The sequence below is a fragment of the Australozyma saopauloensis genome, chromosome 1 (genome assembly GCF_035610405.1).
Source record: "Australozyma saopauloensis chromosome 1, complete sequence".
Classification (NCBI taxonomy): domain Eukaryota; kingdom Fungi; phylum Ascomycota; class Pichiomycetes; order Serinales; family Metschnikowiaceae; genus Australozyma; species Australozyma saopauloensis.
Window position 1 is genome coordinate 330,267 of NC_086131.1, and position 20,141 is coordinate 350,407.

At 43.6% G+C, this 20,141-nt stretch overlaps 7 protein-coding genes across 7 annotated transcripts; 3 read left to right on the top strand and 4 right to left on the bottom strand.

The window, feature by feature from the left end:
- Nucleotides 1-1,416: 1,416 nt before the first annotated feature.
- On the top strand, nt 1,417-1,602 carry PUMCH_000161 (uncharacterized protein; the record flags this gene model as incomplete). The annotated part of the gene is made up of 1 exon (XM_063019255.1): nt 1,417-1,602. One exon carries the CDS (start codon nt 1,417-1,419, stop codon nt 1,600-1,602), a length of 186 nt encoding a protein of 61 aa, XP_062875325.1.
- Nucleotides 1,603-1,785: 183 nt separating this feature from the next.
- On the bottom strand, nt 1,786-5,985 carry PUMCH_000162 (uncharacterized protein; the record flags this gene model as incomplete). Its single annotated transcript, XM_063019256.1, has 1 exon — nt 1,786-5,985. One exon carries the CDS (start codon nt 5,983-5,985, stop codon nt 1,786-1,788), a length of 4,200 nt encoding a protein of 1,399 aa, XP_062875326.1.
- Nucleotides 5,986-6,488: 503 nt separating this feature from the next.
- PUMCH_000163 (uncharacterized protein) lies at nt 6,489-7,925 on the bottom strand (the record flags this gene model as incomplete). The annotated part of the gene is made up of 1 exon (XM_063019257.1): nt 6,489-7,925. One exon carries the CDS (start codon nt 7,923-7,925, stop codon nt 6,489-6,491), a length of 1,437 nt encoding a protein of 478 aa, XP_062875327.1.
- A 687-nt stretch (nt 7,926-8,612) lies between these two features.
- On the bottom strand, nt 8,613-10,865 carry PUMCH_000164 (uncharacterized protein; the record flags this gene model as incomplete). Its single annotated transcript, XM_063019258.1, has 1 exon — nt 8,613-10,865. The coding sequence occupies one exon, from the start codon at nt 10,863-10,865 to the stop codon at nt 8,613-8,615; it is 2,253 nt and encodes a 750-aa protein (XP_062875328.1).
- A 3,643-nt stretch (nt 10,866-14,508) lies between these two features.
- PUMCH_000165 (uncharacterized protein) lies at nt 14,509-16,437 on the top strand (the record flags this gene model as incomplete). The annotated part of the gene is made up of 1 exon (XM_063019259.1): nt 14,509-16,437. One exon carries the CDS (start codon nt 14,509-14,511, stop codon nt 16,435-16,437), a length of 1,929 nt encoding a protein of 642 aa, XP_062875329.1.
- A 1,873-nt stretch (nt 16,438-18,310) lies between these two features.
- PUMCH_000166 (uncharacterized protein) lies at nt 18,311-19,246 on the top strand (the record flags this gene model as incomplete). Its single annotated transcript, XM_063019260.1, has 1 exon — nt 18,311-19,246. The coding sequence occupies one exon, from the start codon at nt 18,311-18,313 to the stop codon at nt 19,244-19,246; it is 936 nt and encodes a 311-aa protein (XP_062875330.1).
- Nucleotides 19,247-19,432: 186 nt separating this feature from the next.
- Nucleotides 19,433-19,837, bottom strand: PUMCH_000167 (uncharacterized protein; the record flags this gene model as incomplete). Its single annotated transcript, XM_063019261.1, has 1 exon — nt 19,433-19,837. One exon carries the CDS (start codon nt 19,835-19,837, stop codon nt 19,433-19,435), a length of 405 nt encoding a protein of 134 aa, XP_062875331.1.
- Nucleotides 19,838-20,141: the final 304 nt, after the last annotated feature.

The window sequence follows — 20,141 nt, forward strand, 5'->3', positions numbered from 1 at the left end:
GGGGAAAAAAAGGATAGCGCCCCAAGACAATTGGAAGTAATCACTCACGAAAATTGTAGTTGCAAACGAGCCAAAGACTTCGCTTTTTATACCCTCTTCGGCAATTATGTCTCAAGCGAGGTACGATCTAGCGCCTGTAAACAGCGAGGCAGGTCGATAGGGCCACCTCCGCTCGCCCGCGCGTTAAGCCCGAGGCGACTCACACAATCAGAGGAGTGTGATTCTGCCCCTGGAGACGAAAAAGAGAAGCAAAAATTGCAAAAAATAATTTGAATTTTGGATTTTTGGATCATTAGCTTCTCGGGTTATTGGGTTTCTAAAAATGTTGTTTAGTTTGGTCAATGTGCGCATCGGCTTTTGGCTGTATGACGATGCTCCATTTACTCCTCTCTTATGCGCTTGTGGTGCGTATTAGTTCCGCACCCAGCATGTTAGTTTGACCGATCGGCTTAACATTCGTTATGACAATCTGGACCATTTAGGACGAGATTAAAGATTTTGAAAGGATTTTCGTTTTTTGCAACTCTCATCTAGACAATTGTGATTTCTGGTATCATCGAACTGTCACTCTCGGTTTCGTAATTGTTGGATATTGTAATTCAAATGATGTAACGTGAGTAGCCAAGTAGTCAATAGCAAAGAATTTTGTGGTTTGGGGGGATCTTTTGGTTTTATTTACCTTTCTCTGTATCTCTGATTATCGGACAAAGGGTCATGGTAGTTTGTTATCTTATCGGGTCTCCGGTAGACCATTCGGGGTTATCTATTGTGAAGTACAACGGTTTATCTCCATATATAAATATCTATCATTTGCCATATCAAAGTTTAAATTCTGTTATATTATCTACACTAAAATCTGACAGATATGCTTTACTACTTCACCAACAAGATCCACTTTATTAAATTCAAATGCAACTCCCAATCAAGAGAGACAAGGCCTAAAATTCCACACGGCGATTTAGGATACCAACAGATTACTATCAGCGTTCCTTCTGGTCCTTGAAGAAGAAACATGTTCCCAGAATTCGAGCATTAAATGTGTGTTTTATGTTTCCCACTGCTTTTGGTGGATATGAGCGCTGGCTGCCATATTATGAGAACTGTTAGGATCACAATGCAACGAAATTAATTTAAAGAATGTAGTCATAAACACGAAATGTAAGGTTTCCTAAATTTAAGCTCACAAAAGTTTCGACCTTGTTTTTGTACATAGTTTGTAATCATCACCCCACACTGATTCAAGGTATATACTACTACTAATAAACTATAATGGCTAGTGGAGCACCTGGTATGTTCATTACTCATTGCTTAGCTTGTTCAAACTAACCAATAGGAGGCAATTTTAGAGCATGGACCCCAACTCCCCCCGAAAGAGGGCTGTTTCCTCTAGATCATTTGGGAGAGTGTAAGCAACAAATGATGGACTATTTGAAGTGTATGAAGTACACCGAGAATAAAAATGCGCCAAACTGCAGAGTCATGGCCAAGAGATATTTGAAGTGCAGAATGGACAACGAGCTCATGGATACCTCGGACTGGGATTCACTTGGGTTGACCAATTTACCCGAGGATAGTGCTGAAAAAAACCAGAAAAAGAAGTAGATACTATATTATTTTGTTCTCGGAACGTTGTTCGTGAAAATCTGTCTATAGGAGCTTGTCGCTATCCTTTCTTGTACATACATACATAAAGTCATTGCATCGCCATATATTGTAACAACTATAGAATGGAGAGTTCATTATTGTAAACTAGAACATAGAGATTCAAAGTCTGAGTACTAAAAGCTATGGAGAAGGAGTAGCTTGTTCCTTTGACGAAGGCTTTCCGCGTCCTCTTCCTCTAAAGTCACCTCTACCTCTACCGCGACCATTGCCTCTGCCACGTTCTCCTTTAAAACCTCCACGACTAGGGCTGCCGCTCGATTGCGGGCGTTGAACTGGTGGTGGATGGAATGGAATAGGCTGGACTGGCGGTTGATTCATGAATTGTGGGGGAAGCGGAATACCAGGGACAACAGGAATAGGATGAGGTGCGAAAGTGGGTGGAGGTGGGACGTGTCCTTGATTCATAACAGAAGAGTAAATCTGGCCGTAAATCTGCTTGATAGCAGAGGAATCGGTTGTAGAAGCGTCAGTGTTATCGCTTCTAGATTCTGCAGCTCCAGGTTTATCAGTAGAATCTTGCGTGTTCTCAGAGGACTCTTCTGTGGGTTTCTTGTGCAACAAAGCCAAAAGTTCATTGGCTCCTCTCGACTTTTGATCCTTTTTCTCTGTCTCCTTTGCCTTGCCTCTAACCTCTTCAGCTTTCTTGAATCTCGCGGTTCTCTCTTCCTCAGTCATAGTCTTCTTTGTCTTTGAAGCATTTGAATGGTAGACCAATTGTCTATCAGTAATGTTCAAGACTAGAGAAGAATCAACAACAGTACCACGGTTTGTCTTTAACTTACCACTCATGTTGTTACCACCCACTAAAGGTGTGTCAAAAACAACAGAGAGCGAGGTCTTTGTTCCCAAAGTGTTGATAGCTACCACTGTTCCCTTTGAAAGCTGAGGCACCTTTCCTGAATCCTGAACATAGATGATTCTGTCACCAAGCTCGAATCTTTGGCTGCTCAAGATTTGATAAGAAACACTTGGATTGATCACAGCTCTCTGAGGAACGCCCTTGACATCCTTGTTAGCAAGAGGCAATGGCTTGCTAATGAAGTCTTCCATGTAGTCCTCGATGGCAGCAATACTGAATCTAGTCAACGACTCGGATTCCAACGAGACCCTCTGCATATCTGCTTTTCTCTGTTTCAACCACTTCATCAAGTCTTTGATCTCAGAATCAGAAGCTAATTCGCTAGCGTCTGGAAGGCCATTTTTCTGCATACACATGCTTTGCAAGTTTTGGAAGATCTTAGGGAACTTCGATTTGTAATCTTTGAGCAATTGAATTGCCAACGGAGAGTACTCCCAAAACCTTGGTGATTTTCTAGTGAAGCCCAACACCTTAAGTCTACGAGCATCAAATTTGATATCTAAACCAACGTTGAGTTTCGAATTACGGTCCTTCAACATGAAAGATCCAGTAATCTTTGACAAGAATAAACCAGTGATTCTCAAGTGCTTGGCAACTTCGAAAGATGGTAAGTACTTAATCTCAGTTTGCTCAATCTTGAGTCTCTTCTTACCGATGGCAGGCTCCAATTGAGATTGGATCTTGCTGATCTGGATGTTCAATTTGTCATCACCGGTGTATCCAACAACCGTCGCAGGGCAACCATAAGCAAATGCACCCATGAAGACAACGGGGGAACCAAGAGGGAACTCCTGGTCAACTGGCATTGGAGGTTTGATTGCAAATCTCTCATCTTGATTGGTGACGCTTTCAACGATTGTTTGCATGGGGAAAGGTTCTGGTTCCTTAGCAAAAGCCTTGATGTAGGCACCCTTGTTGCTCCTGAACAAACCTGTCACATGTTGAACGAAAACAAGGCACTCAATTTTTCCAATAAAAACGGCCTTGGTTTTCTCATAAGTGAACTTCAAATCTCTGTTATTTTGAGCAAAGATCTGTCTTTCCTCACTAGTCAATTCAGTCGAAACAATGCTTCTGGTGGTGCCATTGAGAACAGATTCAAACTTGTATTGGGAATTCCACACCTGAGTGACCCTGGATTCTTGGAGAAATGGCCAATTGGTATAGACAATCTTTCCCATGAATTTTTTAGTGAATTGCTCAATTGAGAGATCGCCCCATATGTTATCCAATGTCAAATTCATAGACTCTGACTTAGAAGGAAAGTTGAAAACCTTTACCTCCAGGAGCGCAAGCTTGAAGGAGAAAGGAATGGTGTACAACGATGGGAACCCTGCCAACAATTCAGTCTTCAATTTAGCGCCTTCGGGCAATTTGAATTTGAAATCTGGATCAACCTCAGTGTGAGGAAGTTTTTCTTCGTAACATTTGTCATTTTCCAAGTCCTGGAAAAAACCAGGTAATGGAGATGGATACAATGAGTTGATCTGTGGGTTGAAGATAAACACAATATCGGTTCCATAAGAGTTTCTCTTTGCTTCCTCAGGACTCAATTTGGCCTCAACAGGCTTTATAACCTCAAGTAATCTCTTCTCATCAACAAAACTAAGCAACACAACGGCTTCCCAAGATGCTGTCTTTCCATTGAGATCAATGTTGACTTCATGAGGGTAAAAGTCAATGATAGGCGAGTGCTCATTCGTCATGAGGGGTCTGTAGACCAGTGGAAGTAACTTTCGAGATCTAGCAGGTAAAACGGCCATCAATTGCTCGAATGGCTTGAACGGTGTACCTAAATCAAACTTGATTTCCGGATCAGTCTGTCCCAAGATATGCTTGAGTCCAATGGAGATATCAGAGATACGAGGAGAATAGTGGTATTTATAATACCAATTCCAAGATGGGCATCCCTTATAATAATAGTACAAAACCCACTGCAAGCCCTCCACATAATGTCTTGTCATTTCAGTGAGTTCTTCTGTGTTGTGGAACGAGAACCCAAGCTTGTCTTTATAGTAATTATCCTTAAAGTCGACAAACTTCTGGTCGTACAAGTCCTTCGTGTCTTTCATGAGCTCTTCGGTAGCGAAAAGATTTGAGGATTGATATTTTTTCACAATCTTTCTCAAATCAGTGACTCTCGCTTCGTATTCCTCGGCTGTTTCGTAAGGCGAAAGACCATCGACATCGATCATAGCTTCATAAGTGTTCTGAGAACGCGAATGAATTATAAGAATATTTGCTTCCAAGGCAAATTTTTTCAAAAATTCCAAGTGGTGTTCAACCACATCGGTTGGTAAGCTGAGGTTGGGCATTTGGTCAGTGTTGGCCAATTCAACAAGCTCGTTGACTGGTTTCACACCGAGTTTTAGCAACCATGGTTGGATCATTCCAACCAATTTTTTTTCGTCCTTGAGCATGAGAAGCTTGCCCGTACGTTGTCTCTTCTTTTCACCAGTAAGAGAGATATCTTCTAGTCTCTTGTTGAACCAGTCAATGTCCACGCTCTTTCTCTCAAAGTTCTCTAACTCAAACTCGGACAAGTAGTCGAGCCACACACCCAATCTCTGAAGATTGATTTTACCTCCTTCGTTCAAATAGCCATCTAAGTGTCTTATGCTTTGCTTGAAAGCACCTATTAACAAGGGGAATGCACCACTGCGGATATGCAAGTCGGGCAAATGAGGCAAGAAATCGTTACCAATAACATACATAATCAAGATGAAATCATCAAGAATTCTCTCGAAATCGTACTCAAAGGAGATTTCTGTCTCCAAGTCGGCGAACTCCAACTCCATATACTCACGCAATAAGGACAAATGCAATAAGAAAAACTTTTGGTCGTGGACGTCTCCACTTTTGCTTTGAGAGCTAGGTCCAAATGTGACCTCCTCTCTAAGTAAAGAGAAATGAGTATCGTGAGTTACCAAACCCAACATGATCAAGTCAGCGTCTAACCCGTAGACACAATGCCTCAAGTTTGGGTTATAGTTTTCTTGCGATTTCATAGTTCTAATGAAATTCATGATTTTGTGCTCACCTTCTCCTGGCACTTCATGGCCAGACAAAATGATTTTAACGTTACTCCATCTAACATCCTCGGACATTTTCTTGTGGACAAAGTACTTCAAATTTTCGGTCAATTTGGCCATGAACTCAGTTCCCGGAGTGATGGCGTTGGAATCGAAGGGATCTTCCTTTGGAATCTGCGCGCCTTCTTTGATTGCCTTCTTCAAGTTCTCCTCGGCTTCGTAAGCAGTCCTGAATCTTCTAGCTCTTTGCTGGTTCATTTTAGCTCTTGGGGCCACACCGTCAATAGCCATATAAAATACTTCTTTAGGCTTAATGATGTCGAACAAGTGATCTATATAATTGAAGATAGCGGCGAACATCTGGTCCTCGGTCATTCTGGATAGCGTGTTGTCGTTGGAATGGGTGCACGTATGTAAAATGGAATTCATATCAAGATACAAATTGTCGAATTCGGAAACATTGGTGCCCTCGACTACCTGAGAGATCAAGGGCCATCTTTCCGAAATGAATCGGAAGAACTTAGGAATACCTATGCTGTTAGTAGAGGAAAACGAGAGTGGGACTATCCATCGAGGAGCTTGTGATTACATACCCATTTGGTTTTGGTTAGATGTGGAGCGAGTAGTATGGAGTTGGAAAGTTGGACGAGGCAGGCAAGACACGACTCTCTGTGCAGGTCCCAGCTAGACTGGGGATCGGCCAAAAGACAAGTGTGAGAGAATGGCCATGGACAAAAATCGAATATATTTGACAAATACCTTAAACAGAAACTAATTAAAAAAACAATGTTGCACCAGGCCTCTGGTTCCGCCGGAACTCCGGCCATTACATAAGTGCAAACTCCACCTCTGGATAAACCATTCGCGCGAGCCGCGCGAGCTGGCCTACTGGTAGTGAAATCCGGGAATCATGTGGTCTCGCGTAGATCATATTACTTGAAGGCACAAACGACCTTCTCGGTGAGAGATTGATATGCCCTTGCCAAAAAGGTGTAGCCTGGGGATTGTTTGAATCTATTGAGGGGCAGCATTACAGCATTGTTCTCCTGGCCAAAACGATCCCTGAAAGAATTGAAGTCAAAGAACGACGCCTTTCCCATGTTCGAGCTTCCCCACGCTTTGACAGATGATATTGCCCTTGAACTGTAGATCTTGCCATCCTTCAATATGGCGTTGGCTGTCAAACAAGACAACTTGAACATCCGGGTAGCCTGGCTCATCAGTTCGTCACGTAGGTGATACACGAAGGGCAGATGCTGGGCCCAAAAATTGGCCGCGGCGGATTTCGATAATTTGGTATAATGGTAGAGTGCTTTCCTCAGAATTAACAACCTCTCCTGGATATGTGGGTTTTGTGGCCAGTGGTCAACTACCATTTGCTTGACTTGAGGCCATACACCCTGTGCGTGGTGCATAATTCGAGACGAAAGACCCAGAGCCTTATTTATTAAAGGTGCGCATTCCTGGCGAGCTAGGTCGTAGTATCGCAATACCCTCAATCTCTTTGGCCCAGCAGTTGAAAACCCAAAGAACGAGTGCGAAACAGGTCCATCCTCGTACATTGCTTTCTCATAGACATTCTGCCAGGCAGGGTAGTTGACCCAGGACTGAATTTGAGTGAACATCGAGTCGGGTTCCTTTGGCGATGTCACCTTCAGATGAATTTGAAAGAACGCTAGGATGGTCACAAAAACCAACATAGTCTGGTAGAGCCAAATTTCCTTGAACTGTGAGGCAAACTCAAGAACATCGATTGTTCCATTAATAACCTTTTGCGAGGTTCTTTTTACGGTGCAGTTCTGAGTTTTAGAGTCGTTGCCACAAGTTCTCTTCATGACATGAAGCCTACGTAAGATGGCGCCTAGAGTCAAATCAAAATACCACGCAGACACAAATCTCACTGCGCTGTCAACTCTGCTGAAAAGATTGCATGAACTGGTATTTCTTACCACGCAAGCGCCATGAGCGTCTTTCCCCTTGATGCCGCCACAATTGGTGTTGCCACCGAAATTCGAGTCTCTCCCTTCCAGATTGACAGACTCAGAACAATCGCCAGACAAGACGGATTGAGCAGACTGCGGAGAATTTCCTTCTTGAGCGGCATGATCTACACCAGTTTGAGTGGTGATAGTGTGGAGAGACAGGTCAGGAAAGGACTTATCCTTTCTAACCCAGGTGTTTCCTTCGTACACATACGACACGCTTTGTGTTTGGGACTTATCTAAACTCTTATCCAAGCCGCGGAGACCTTCTTCTCCGAAATCGTGATGATTTGCGTCCCTGTGGTATGAAGAAGAAAGATCATCCTCTAAATCAGAGGAAGAGGATATAATCGACCAATCTTCGTCTTGACCTGAATGAGCACTCATAGCTGGGAATTAGTAAGCCTACTGATTACTGTTTTTGGTAATTGATGTGTGTTGATGTGAAAAAGGTTATTCTATGTTGTAGAGTAAACTGGGGTACAGAAGGGGTGAAGATAAAAAGGGAAAGTAGATAAGCGTGGTCACGTGTGATAAATAAGTGACAGGCTCATTTGGTCTGCATTCCCGAAAGGAAAATCGGTCTGACGGGGTTTTGAATCGTGGCTCCAGGTATTCTGTGGGTTTCCTATAGAAAATTAATTTGAATTCTGTATGTTTATAAATTTGTTGGATTTTTTGTTTCATTTTTTTTTTAATACTTCTGGATAGAAAGTTCTGCGGCCACATTATCAGTGTGCGCACTATTGTAAGCACTATCTGGCTACAGTATATAGGAGCTTGAGTGGGTTCTAGGTAGGTGGCTGTTTTTTGACTCTTCGATTTTGAACACAGTTGTGAATATACACTAGATAGTTTCAGTTACCTCGATCGCAATTGAGATAATCATCACCTCTGTAGCCAGTATCTTACTAACACAAATTATACATCATCTACGTGTTGACTAACACCTAACCATTAATTTTCTATAAAATACAATCATTGATTTGCTTTCAAATCAAGCGGAATGAATGGTCGGAGGCGACCACTTATCTCACCCGTTCATGGTAGTCGTCACTAGAAGAGATCCAGGCCTTAATTACCTGCATTGGCTCCGGATCTTCTAGATTTTTTTTCAGGGCGACTGCTTTGCCTCTCGGAAGAACTTGGTTTGTCACGATTGTTCTCGGACTCCAAAGCCACCAATCTGTTCTCAAGTGTGCTAAGCGAATTTTGCAAATTGCTTGCGTAGTTCATGAGATTCTCATACTTCTCCATTGATACATAGGATCTTTTGCCATTCATCATTTCAAATTGACGATTCTGCGGTGCAGCATAGCCCTTGGATCCATCAGAGAGATGACGGTGCACATTTGGATTGTCTATTGGAATGCCGTCTTCTCCTCTATGAGAGCCCTGCTGTTTCTGCGACTCAGAGACAGCTTGGTGTTGCTGCTGGGCTTGTAAATTATGCGGAGGCTGCTGTGAAGAGCGATTAGCTGCCGAATCTAAACTATTGTCGCTTTGAGAATTTGAAAACTCCATTTGCTTTTGAGTTTCCCAATGCTGCCTCTCAGAATTTGGCATCACGGGAAGGAATTGAGAGCTACCGCCTGCGTTATCCACCCTCTCATATCCACCGTTTCTTTGAATACGCTCTGGAAAATTTTGATCCGGGTAGGATTTTTGATGTGGCATTCCCCGATTGATTATGAGGCGCTTTTGACTTCCATGAGGTTGCCCTAGACCTTCCGAGCTTATCATGCGTTGTTGGCGAGCCACAGGGGGACGTCCCGAAGCACCTTCATGATTTAACTCAGCTCCCATACTATAAGAGCCGTTCAACTGTGCATGTGGCGGATACTGTCTTCTTTGCGATGGGTGGGAACCCTCGTAATTGTGGTGGTGATAGTAGTGAATATGGTGGTAAAAATGACGATCGGAATTCGAACTTTGACGGGGAACAATCTCATCTCTTCCTCGTGCAGTCATTTGTTGCAAATACTTTTGACTCATGGGGCCATTACCTTGTTCCATGGTAGTTGTAGTGGTGGTGGTCGTGGTGGTTTTAGGGAAGTCCTTTCTGGCACCGTTGGTGGGGTTTCGGAGCAGAATATGACCCCCTGAAGATTCAGTGCTATCAGCTCCGCTCAGTGGTTCGCTTCTAACGTCTTGTGAATTTTCTCCATGCTCTTGGGGAGGCTCTTGGCCCGCATGATACTGCAATGGACGCCATTTGTTTAACTCGTACTGAGGCAAATCAATGGACCCGCTACTTAAGGAAGACGAAGGAAACGAGCCATCTTGATTATTGTGGGACATAGCAGTGTCCTTAGGAGTCTTGAGGATCTCGACATCTTCTCTCGCCAGCAATGAAGAGACACCAGTTGAGTTCATCAAGGCACCGCCTTGGCCAATGAAAGTTGAACCTACATTAGAAGAATTGGACGATGATTGGGTTTGATGTGATCCAGTGTTGTCAGGTCTTGCTTCGTTGGTTGCAGATGCGGAGGTATCATTCGTCACTTGATGAGATGTAACAGACGTCTCTTCATTAACAGAAGGACTCACACTGGCATCGATGTCCCTCGAAGTCGCGCGCTCATTTGTTTGGCCACGCAAGATGTTGCCAGTGCAAGCGTTTGGGGAATTCAAGTGGCGTGACAACGCATCAGTTCTGGCAAAGTGGCGGTGACACTTGTCACATTGGAATGGCTTCTCACCAGTGTGAAGCTTCTCGTGCCGTTTTAGGTCATGAATACGTCTGAACAGAATGTCACAGATTTCACAGCGGTGAAGCTTCAGAGAGGTGTGTATTAGCTCATGAGAGACCATGTTGTGCTTCCGGGTGAATCCCTGATTACAAATCTTGCAGAAAAAGGTTTTCTGTAGCCCTGTTTTGCTCAATTTACTGATGGCATCTTCGGATGCCGTGGTCTTGCCAGTCTCATCAGTTGCGCCAACAGAGTCTCCAGTCGACTTCAGGGTGCCGTCAGAACCCGTTTCCGGCTGTGGGGACGCAAAACTGGCCGATGGAGGCGGCTGCGGCATGTCCGACGTGTCCTTGTCGACGCTGTTTTCTGGTAGGTGTTGCATGGGTTGCAGTACAAAAGCGCAAGGTTGGCGGTCGTCAGAAGCGTTGTTGTCCAGGTCAGAGGTCTCGTTGGAAGCGTCGTTGGACAGCTCGTTGGAATCGACTTTCTCCTTTTGGTGGTGGTGGGTCTGGCTCTTGGGCTTGTCGGTACTGTTGGAAACACGATTGGGTGAGCAGTGCGAGTCAGAACTGGAGTCCTTTTCATCAGAATTTTCAAGGTATTTGATATTGAGTCTGCTTGAAGATGAAGGCATGGTTCACAAAAAATTAGACATAGCAAACTCGAAGTCAAAAATTATTTTTTTGGGGGTCGTTGGTCCAAACACTTAGAGTACTATTTTCAGATTAGATATTGGAGCAATGGTGGAGGAAATTGAAAGGTAGCGGTGATGGAGATGGTATGGGTGGTTATACTACTAGAAGGCACGGTCTGTATCAGAATACAATTGAAAAGTGCCAACGCCGTTATCGAAGCGGTAAGAAAAAAAGAAGTTACGACAGGAACCAGGGTAGTAGGATGAGCCCCATAAAATAGGCCGTGAGCGAAGGAAATCCGCCACAAACAAGCAAAACTGCGGGATCATGCGCCTAGCGCGTGTATGCAGTGTGGTCCGGCAGGAGGCCTGCATTGCCCGCCATGTACCCTACGTAGGAGTGCAGACACTGGGTATCTGCTAACGTGTCCTGTACACTGTCGGCACCGCGACTGTATGTATATATCGCCTTGCGGTGCCACATGTATGGAGAAAAGTGGTCCCAGGCGGCGCATAGGTGATCATCTTTTGAATGTTCGAGAAAAAAGCAAAGCTAGAAGCAGATTTTTTGGTCAGTCAGTGTTCGTGGATAATTTGGCAATTGCACTCGAATATTTGAGGCGCAGCAGCATGATTGGTAATGGAGAATCAGATTCTTTTTTTACTCTGGATCCCTTTTCTGGGAGACTCTAATTTATTGGTAGGAGCTGTTGCATGTATGGTGGATTACCAGCAGACCAACCAATGGAAGTTGTGTAGGCAACCCCTCCCAGAATGGAAAAAATGTTAATTCTGAGTATGTGCCGTTAATATAATTGCTCTAATTCCCTCCACAAGGAGAGAAAGCGGTCAATCTTTCAACATCACACATACTCATCCAAAGAGCGATAAAAAATTACTCAATTGTCGCCCAGGCTGACTTTGATCGCAAGCTTTACTCTGAACATCCTTGTACTCTAATTCGATTCTCTCTGGACCAACCTGCACTTTCATGCCTTCAAACCAGGAAGCATCTCGGCTATAACACATTCAAAATGGACACTTGTCAAGGCGAAGAAACATAAAAGTATTGTTCTAAAAGGGGCACGAGTATTCCCTAACTTAAATTAGAGACTGCGATATTTGCAAAGTCCCGAGATTTTCTTCCAAAAATTAAGTATGGTTGTCTCTTACTTGATACTACAGGCATTGCCATCAAATAGTCTATGCAACACTACAAGGCCACTTCCGCACAAGTACAAACGGCACTAAAGTATCAATTCACTTCTAGACATTTACAAAGACACGAGGTGCAAATGATCTTCTTTGGTAATTTAATCAATAATTGCAGGAATGATGTTCCATACCGTTTCGAAGTTGAGGAACAGGCTTCAACAATATTACCAAAGCACCCAGGCCATGTCAAATTGGTCTGCAGGTAAGTATTTGGTCTCGCATATGGCGGACTCCGGACTGTATACACTCCGAACAGAGAGACGTCACCACGTTTTCCGACTTGCATGGTGACATATATAGCCGAGGTGCCGGGATTCGGGCTCAATGGAGTTCCACCAAACAAGACCTGTTCGGGATCCCGAACGTATGTCTTTTTCCAAAGAAGTCCAGAATTGCTTTTGAGACACGATTGCCGAAATTTTATGGAATTGACCCCGAAATCCGATGCTCGATCGATGATTGAGCCGCGGTAATCCATCCTCCCCGCCTGGAGCAGTCTGTTTAATTGGTCCAAATAGAGTCCGTTGGCGTTTAAGGCTATGGCCTACCGAAAGATTTTAGCAGCTGCCTATCTTGCTCAGGCGACTTGAATGTAGAGCGGTATTAGATATTTCGTAGAATTCATCAGAATATAGGCATAAAAGTTGGACTTAGTTATGACAATTCGGAGACTGAATCGATCTTGCCAAGGTTCTGAGTCTTGGGAAAGAATGATGAGGAATTGTCATGAGAAGAAGAGACGTCCTGCTTAGTTTGATGCGGGGCATAGAAGATATATCGCGCTGAGTGGCTAAATTAGGTCAACAATTTCCAAGTCCAACGCAGTGTCGAAGAGGAATTCACCCACCAACAACACCTATTTGGGCCGACTTTAGTCATAAATGTTCAGGTTAGAGTGGCCATAATTGGCAAAAACGACACAATCGTTAAAATTGATATCTTTGAACATTTCTTGAACGAGACGCGACTTAGTGGATAGACCAATAGACTAATTGCAGTGACTTCGATCTCCAATGACGTCTGGGTAGGCTTTGCGATAATGGTTATTAGTCCAATGCGCCCACCACAAGTTTCCTTCCTGATACAGTTTTGTGTTACATTTGATAATCTTCGAAAGATTTGAAAGACTCATCATTGACCATTTGTCCTCGTGTACCTCGCCAGTGTAGAGCCGGTCAATTGCGTCCACAAATTAGAGGAATGGTGTGAAATCAGTGAAGTCTATGAATAAGAGGAACTCGGTCAATTGAGAAGTACCAGCATTTTACCGGAGTGACGCTCGGACTAGTCTTGAAAGCAATTGTTGCTTAGCCAATAAGTACGCTGACTGTAATGTCAGTCTAAAACCACTAGTCGAAAATGAAATGACAAAAAACACATTTTCTAAAACAGGTTTTGCGACACGTCATCATGACTTAATATTATGGGTAACTCGATGCCCAAATCCTGGCACTGTGGAACTGATTACCTTAGCCCAACAAAACAGGCATCACGAAAATCACCCAAATATATTTGGAAAAGAACAACAAAAACACGTTATCATTTAATCATGTGAGAATTGTTCACCCTATTCTAAGCCAAAACTATAATTTCCTGATTGGTGTTTTATGAACTATCCCCCAACAAACGATAAGCGCAAGTGTGTCATTGCAATTGTAGTCGAGCTAAACAAAACACAAATCTTGAAAGAGTGACGAGAAGAATAACACAAAAAAAATATTAAGTTCGCCGACAACTCTGACTCAAAATTTAATGCTACATTCCGTTGTGCCTATTTTAACCAGCCATTCTTGCGATAGTCATTAGACCCAGATTAGTCCTGTACCTACGTCCGGTTCCAACACGACCAACGGGGTGGTTTAATTATCTCCAGAAGTCACAGTGACACCACAACATCATTCGAAACAAACCACTCCAGACCCTACAAATCATACCCAACGTATCCTTCACTCTTATACTTCTACGGCATTTGATCCTGCCTTTGGATTGCTTTGCCTAGCTCAATTTAGCGTATTTTAGAGCTATACAAGTGCCTCGGTGTTTCGTCGACCATTACTGGTTAATCCCGTCGGCCAAACCCTCACAAAATCAACTAGTTTCAACGGCAGTAGCTTCTCCTCACTTGAGAAGCTCGTTGTTGATTGTGTTTGTCTGAGTTCAGAGTCAAGACAGCTTGTGCAGTGGCTATCGTGGTAGGATACCTTAGTTTGCTGTACCTTGAACCTGACTATAAGGCCTTAGTAGCGCAGATACCCCTTTTCCTTTTAATTTAATTCTCTTGTGACTTTCTACTGAGTGATTGTGCGAAGTCTGGACTTTGTTTCACCAGTTCAAAACGCTCCCAGATATCCCCCCTCTTGATTCCTCTTTGCGGATCAATTCCGAGCAACTACGTACCCACCTGCCCACCATTTGTGATTACGATAGGATGTCCATCATTACAAACCGCAAGCGACCTAGGGGGTTCAGTGAAAACTTCGATCAAAGCCGCAAAGCTGCTGCGAACGAAGCTATCAACTCTTCCAAGAACTATGACTCCGTTCAATCCCGTGGACAATTCAACCAATCTCCGAATCTCAATATGAACATCAACCTCAATTCTTCTGACCCGGGTCTTTCAAACTGCGGCGGGTTGCATCTACAATCCTACGGTGCCTCTAATGAGAATGCTTTACTAGAGGAAGACGAAGATTTGGATCACGAGATTGACGATGTATTCGACAGTAACGATAGTGATGTCGTATTTTTGGAGGAGAGAAGACTCAAATCTTCTTCTTACACCAGACAACAACGCAACAACTCTGACTCTTCTCATATTATTGACAGAGACGTCTGGGAAGCATACAACATGTTCAATGTGAACAATGCTGATACCCCTGACTCTTCAATTACTCCTCTGTTGGCAATCAATCAGAAAAAGCAAAGAACCAATTCGTTGCCGCAGCTTCCCCAAGCTCGTTGCTTTTATGAGAAAATTCCAAATAATTACATTATTCAGCATCCAAAAGTTGGCAACATTAAGACTCATGTGGTCCCACATAAGCTTAATTTGCCCCCATGCGATGATGAAGATGGTCATTATATCATAAAAAATAATGATTTGTTTGCGAACAGATTCATTATTCAAAAGTTGTTGGGTCAAGGCACATTTGGAAAAGTCGTCGCTTGCTATGACAAGATCAATCGTGAGACAGTAGCGATCAAAATTATTCGTAATATTGCCAAGTATCGTGATGCGGCTAGAATTGAGCTAAGGGTATTGACGACCTTAAAGAAATTTGACAATGAGAACAGAAATCACTGCATCCATTTGAGAGAATGCCTAGACTACCGAGGACATATTTGCATAGTGACTGATCTTTTGAAAATCTCGCTATATGATTTCTTGGAGAATAACAAATTCATTCCGTATCCAGGCTCTCATATTCAAGCAATCGCTAAACAACTTGTTCGGTCAGTGACATACTTCCATGACCTCAATCTTATTCACACTGATCTCAAACCGGAAAACATCTTGCTTCATGACGATTCCTATCAAAGAAAGCAGTTGAGAAGTAGTACCATTGTGTCAAGCTATATGAACTTGAATCTCAGCTCAGACAAAAGACGACCCGAGAAAGCTCCAAAGTATTCAAGGATTTTAAATAATCCTTTGATTCAAATAATTGATTTCGGGTCTGCAATTTTTGATGATGAATACCACTCGTCAATAGTGTGCACAAGGCACTATCGGGCACCTGAGATCGTTCTAGGTGTTGGATGGTCGTTCCCATGTGATATGTGGTCAGTTGGCTGTATATTGGTAGAGCTAGTGATTGGGGAGCCAGTCTTCAGGACCCATGACAATCTTGAGCATTTGGCTATGATCGAAAAGGTCGTTGGGTCTCGCATAGATAAACAAATGGTTCTACGTTCCAAGCAAAAAGAGAACGAGTGCGGTGTCAAGTTGTTTACCGACAATTACAGACGCTCATATGATGACATAACAGATGATGATTTCGAGGATGACATCGAAATCCTAGGGGAGATCGAAGCAGATGACGATGATAGTCTACGATTAAAGTTTCCTACAGAGTCTACTCCAGAGAAATTCATCCGCAGTGTTGAGCAGCTCAGTCGTATTGACTTGTTTATAAGCGAAAGAATTGGCTTGAACATCAATTTTGACTACTCATTGAGCGAAAACTACCAAAACAATTCCCACATCATCAATTTTGGGAACTTCACATTCTGGTGGTTTTTTATTGACTTGTTAAGAAAACTATTTGTCATCAACCCGGCTAATCGGATATCAGCTCTTGAAGCGCTCGAACATCCATGGTTCAACTTGGGTAGTGAAGACGAAGGCACTGTGTAGCGGAAGCCTAAATCCGACGGCTTTACGAGGCTTAGAGGGGGCGATCTAGACCCCCCATCACAGTTCATGCATTCACTTCAATCCCGTTGCGGAATAGGCACTCGCTTTCGGTTCGCGCACACTCAAGCACTCACAATTAAATGCCCGAAGAGGAAAGCAATAAACAATGGTGAGTATGTCCTCTGACAGGGTCCTAGACCCGCAGTTGCGGGGGCAAGCTGACCCACTAGTTTTAGTTCGAGATTTTGTTTAATTTAATTCAAAGAAAAATTTCTTCACAAAGCAGACAAAGAAAAAAATAAAAAGAAAAAAAAAAACGTTTTCGCCCTGCACACAACCCGTAAAAACTTTTTTGACTGTCTCCGTTTTCAGGATTCACCTGCAGATACAACCTTTGAACGGTAAACCCATGCTCATATCCAAGGCTATCGTTGACGATATACAGAATCGATCGTAACGGCTTTTAGGACTTCGATGATTAACGATGACGACAGAAACCACAAAAAAACGGTTTCAGGTTATGAGGCAGTCTAGACATTGAGCTTGTCTCAAGTTCGTTGGAAGTCCACAGAGCGAGGTATGAGAGACTTGAGCTGATTCTAGGAGCGCACTGTATGTGCCGTGCAAAGGAGAGAGCCGTCAAACTACAAAAGGGGACGTCCGTATCTGAATAAAGGGCAAGATTAATGGTGGAGACTATGCGGCTCGGTATCAAAGATAGGCCGCACGAACTGCCATAACTCCCCACCCCAAAAAATGAGGAACTGATACGCCGATCGATCCAGTTTAGATCAACTGCCCGAATCAGTCCCGATTTGACTCACAAGACAACTGCCTAAAGAATCGTTCTGGACTCATCTTTGATTGACTGCGTGACCTCATCTGAGACCCGCCCTGAAGGAACATTCCGACTGTGAAGACTACTGCAAGGGACTCACGAATACAAGTCCGCCATCAAGGAGGTTTGCAGCTTGTCTCTGTCTCCTATTTGCATATACTGCCCGCCATTGAGTTATCTGCACTCACGAACATATTGAATGCAGTATTTGACGCGTGCGATAGGCTCAGATTCAGAACCTGGACAGATGGTTTTTGGTCGAGACTTGGTCTGCCATCACAGCCTTGCATTACATCACAAGAACAAGAAATGATTTCTGCCATAATCCATTAGACTTAGCGCGGCAATGTCAACCGCGTTACGGGAAGGCTTTCGGCGGCGTCACAAACTCACAGTCACCTATTACCAGGCGAAATTTGCGTGGAACAGAACTAATTCTAGATCTGCAAAAAAGAATAATAGAGCAAAGACAAAATCGGTGTTGACTCTGCCTTTTTGAGATCTCGTTCCTCCTGAGGATTACATCACATCAGAGTTCAGCTGATTGCTGCTGCCAAATTGTACCATCAACCTTTAGCCTATTACATCCGCATTGGGCAGAAGAGATGCAAATTGCGAGATCAAAGACGTACCTGCATGTATCCTGCAGGCGGCGGTGCGGCAACGGCACTCCTGCAGCAAAATTGTGATGCAGTGAAAATTTTATTTCCTCAATGGGCCTAAATGACCTCGGAGCGGTCTAGGCCTGCTCTTCGGGCATGTTCAGTGTGCGCTAAACCTGTAGACAACCGATCCATACAAGGTTTATAAAGTTGCCTGAGACGCCGAATTTTCGGACCCTAGCTTTTTTTCACCTCAGTCAATCTTTAGTACTATTTGAAGTCCATTTGCTCTGTCTCAGGAATCACTCTTTTATTTCCTTTGAACGTATCCTCCAACTGCCAACTACTGTCTTTCCTTAACCCACACACTCTCTATTTTGGCCAGTCTTATATCCGCAAACTCAAATTTTAAAAACAAATTTATTCAATCAAAATGAAATCTGCTCTTGCTTTTACTCTCCTTTTGGCTGCTGCTTCTGCTGCTCCTGCTAACCACCGTCACCACGACCACAAGAGAGACAACAACGGTGGCTCTTCGAACCCTTTTGCCGGTGATCTTTCTGCTTTCTCTGACCCAACCAAGCCTTTCGAGGATGGTGTCCATGACTGTAGCTCTTTGCCAACCGGCCAAGGTGTCATTGCTGTCGACTGGATCTCTGGTTTGAACGGTGGTTACACTTCGATCATGAACCTTCAAGGTGGTACCTCGAACACTTGTTCCGATGGTTACTACTGTTCTTACGCTTGTCAAGCTGGTATGTCCAAGACCCAATGGCCATCCAACCAACCAAGCAACGGTATGTCCGTTGGTGGTTTGCTCTGTAAGGGCGGTAAGTTGTACCGTTCCAACCCAGACCAACAGTACTTGTGTAACTGGGACAAGCAAACTGCTTCTTTCGTCTCCAAGCTTAGTAAGGACGTCGCTATTTGCAGAACCGACTACCCAGGTTCCGAGAACATGAACAACCCAACCTTGTTGCAAGCCGGTGGCTCTGCTCCAGTCTCCGTTGTTCACGCCGAGACCTACTTCACTTGGAAGAACGGTAAGTCTTCTGCTCAATACTACGTCAACAACGCCGGTGTCACTGTTCAAAACGGTTGCGTCTGGGGTTCTGCTGGCTCTGGTGTTGGTAACTGGGCTCCTGTTGTTCTTGGTGCCGGCCAGAACGGCGGCAACACCTACTTGTCCTTGATTCCAAACCCAAACAACAAGGACGCTCCAAACTACAACATTAAGATTGTTGGTGCTGACGGCTCCAGCACTGTTGGCACCTGTAAGTACGAGAATGGTAGCTACCAAGGTGGTAACGGTTCTGATGGTTGTACCTTCACCGTTACTGGTGGTACTGCCCAATTCGTCTTCTACTAGATGTTCAATCTCGACTTGTATACTAGACGCTTTTCATCTTGCCTTTGCTGACTAGCTTGTTTTATTCCCGTATTTCTTCCGGATACTTAGATTCGTTGGCTTTATGCCGTTATTTTAGACTTTAGAAACAATAGAAAAACTTGATTTATTATTATCTGTGTAGCTTTACATTCCTATTGTTTTCTTCTAACCGTATGCAATCTGCTCGCAATAGCTGAGAATGAGCTCGTTGTTAGTTTTGAATAGTGTATGTAGCGACTCAAGACTTTCATCTGGTGTTGGTTGGAATGAGCTCAGCACATATATGTGTACAGTTTTTAGACGTAATCGTTTCATGAGAAACTTCATAATTGAGCTGATTGTCTGTTTCCCTGAAACCTGAAAGTTTTGCGGTTTAATGAGCGGCGTCGAGCCAATTGGCTGGAACCGTATGGCTACCTTTGACTCTTTTGAAGGTATATCTTTCGTGAGATTCACTTCTTGTAAAGGCGAATGAATGTCCGCTTCTGTATCAAGAGGTTCTGCTTGCGCAAAGCTCTCATTTTCTGAAGAGGCATCTGAGCTCTCGTCAGAGTGTAGGAGATTCGGCATTGAATTGTGTTCCTCAGGGTGTAACTCTTATCAGTTGTTGATAAGGAACGTCTGGGGAATCTGACTTCCAGTGGTAAAAGTTTACGATGTCTTTGCAATAAAAATTTTCGAATTTTGCGAATATTCTATAACGTATATTTTGTTTTTGATCGGTGCACTTTTATAGTTGTAATCCGATGGTTTATCTCTGGTACAACTCACCCTAGATTACTATTTATACGTGTGTAAAGAGCCCTGAAGAGATCATTGACGGGATCTGTTGAACATCTCAGAATTTATACCAATTGGACTTCATGATATCCTC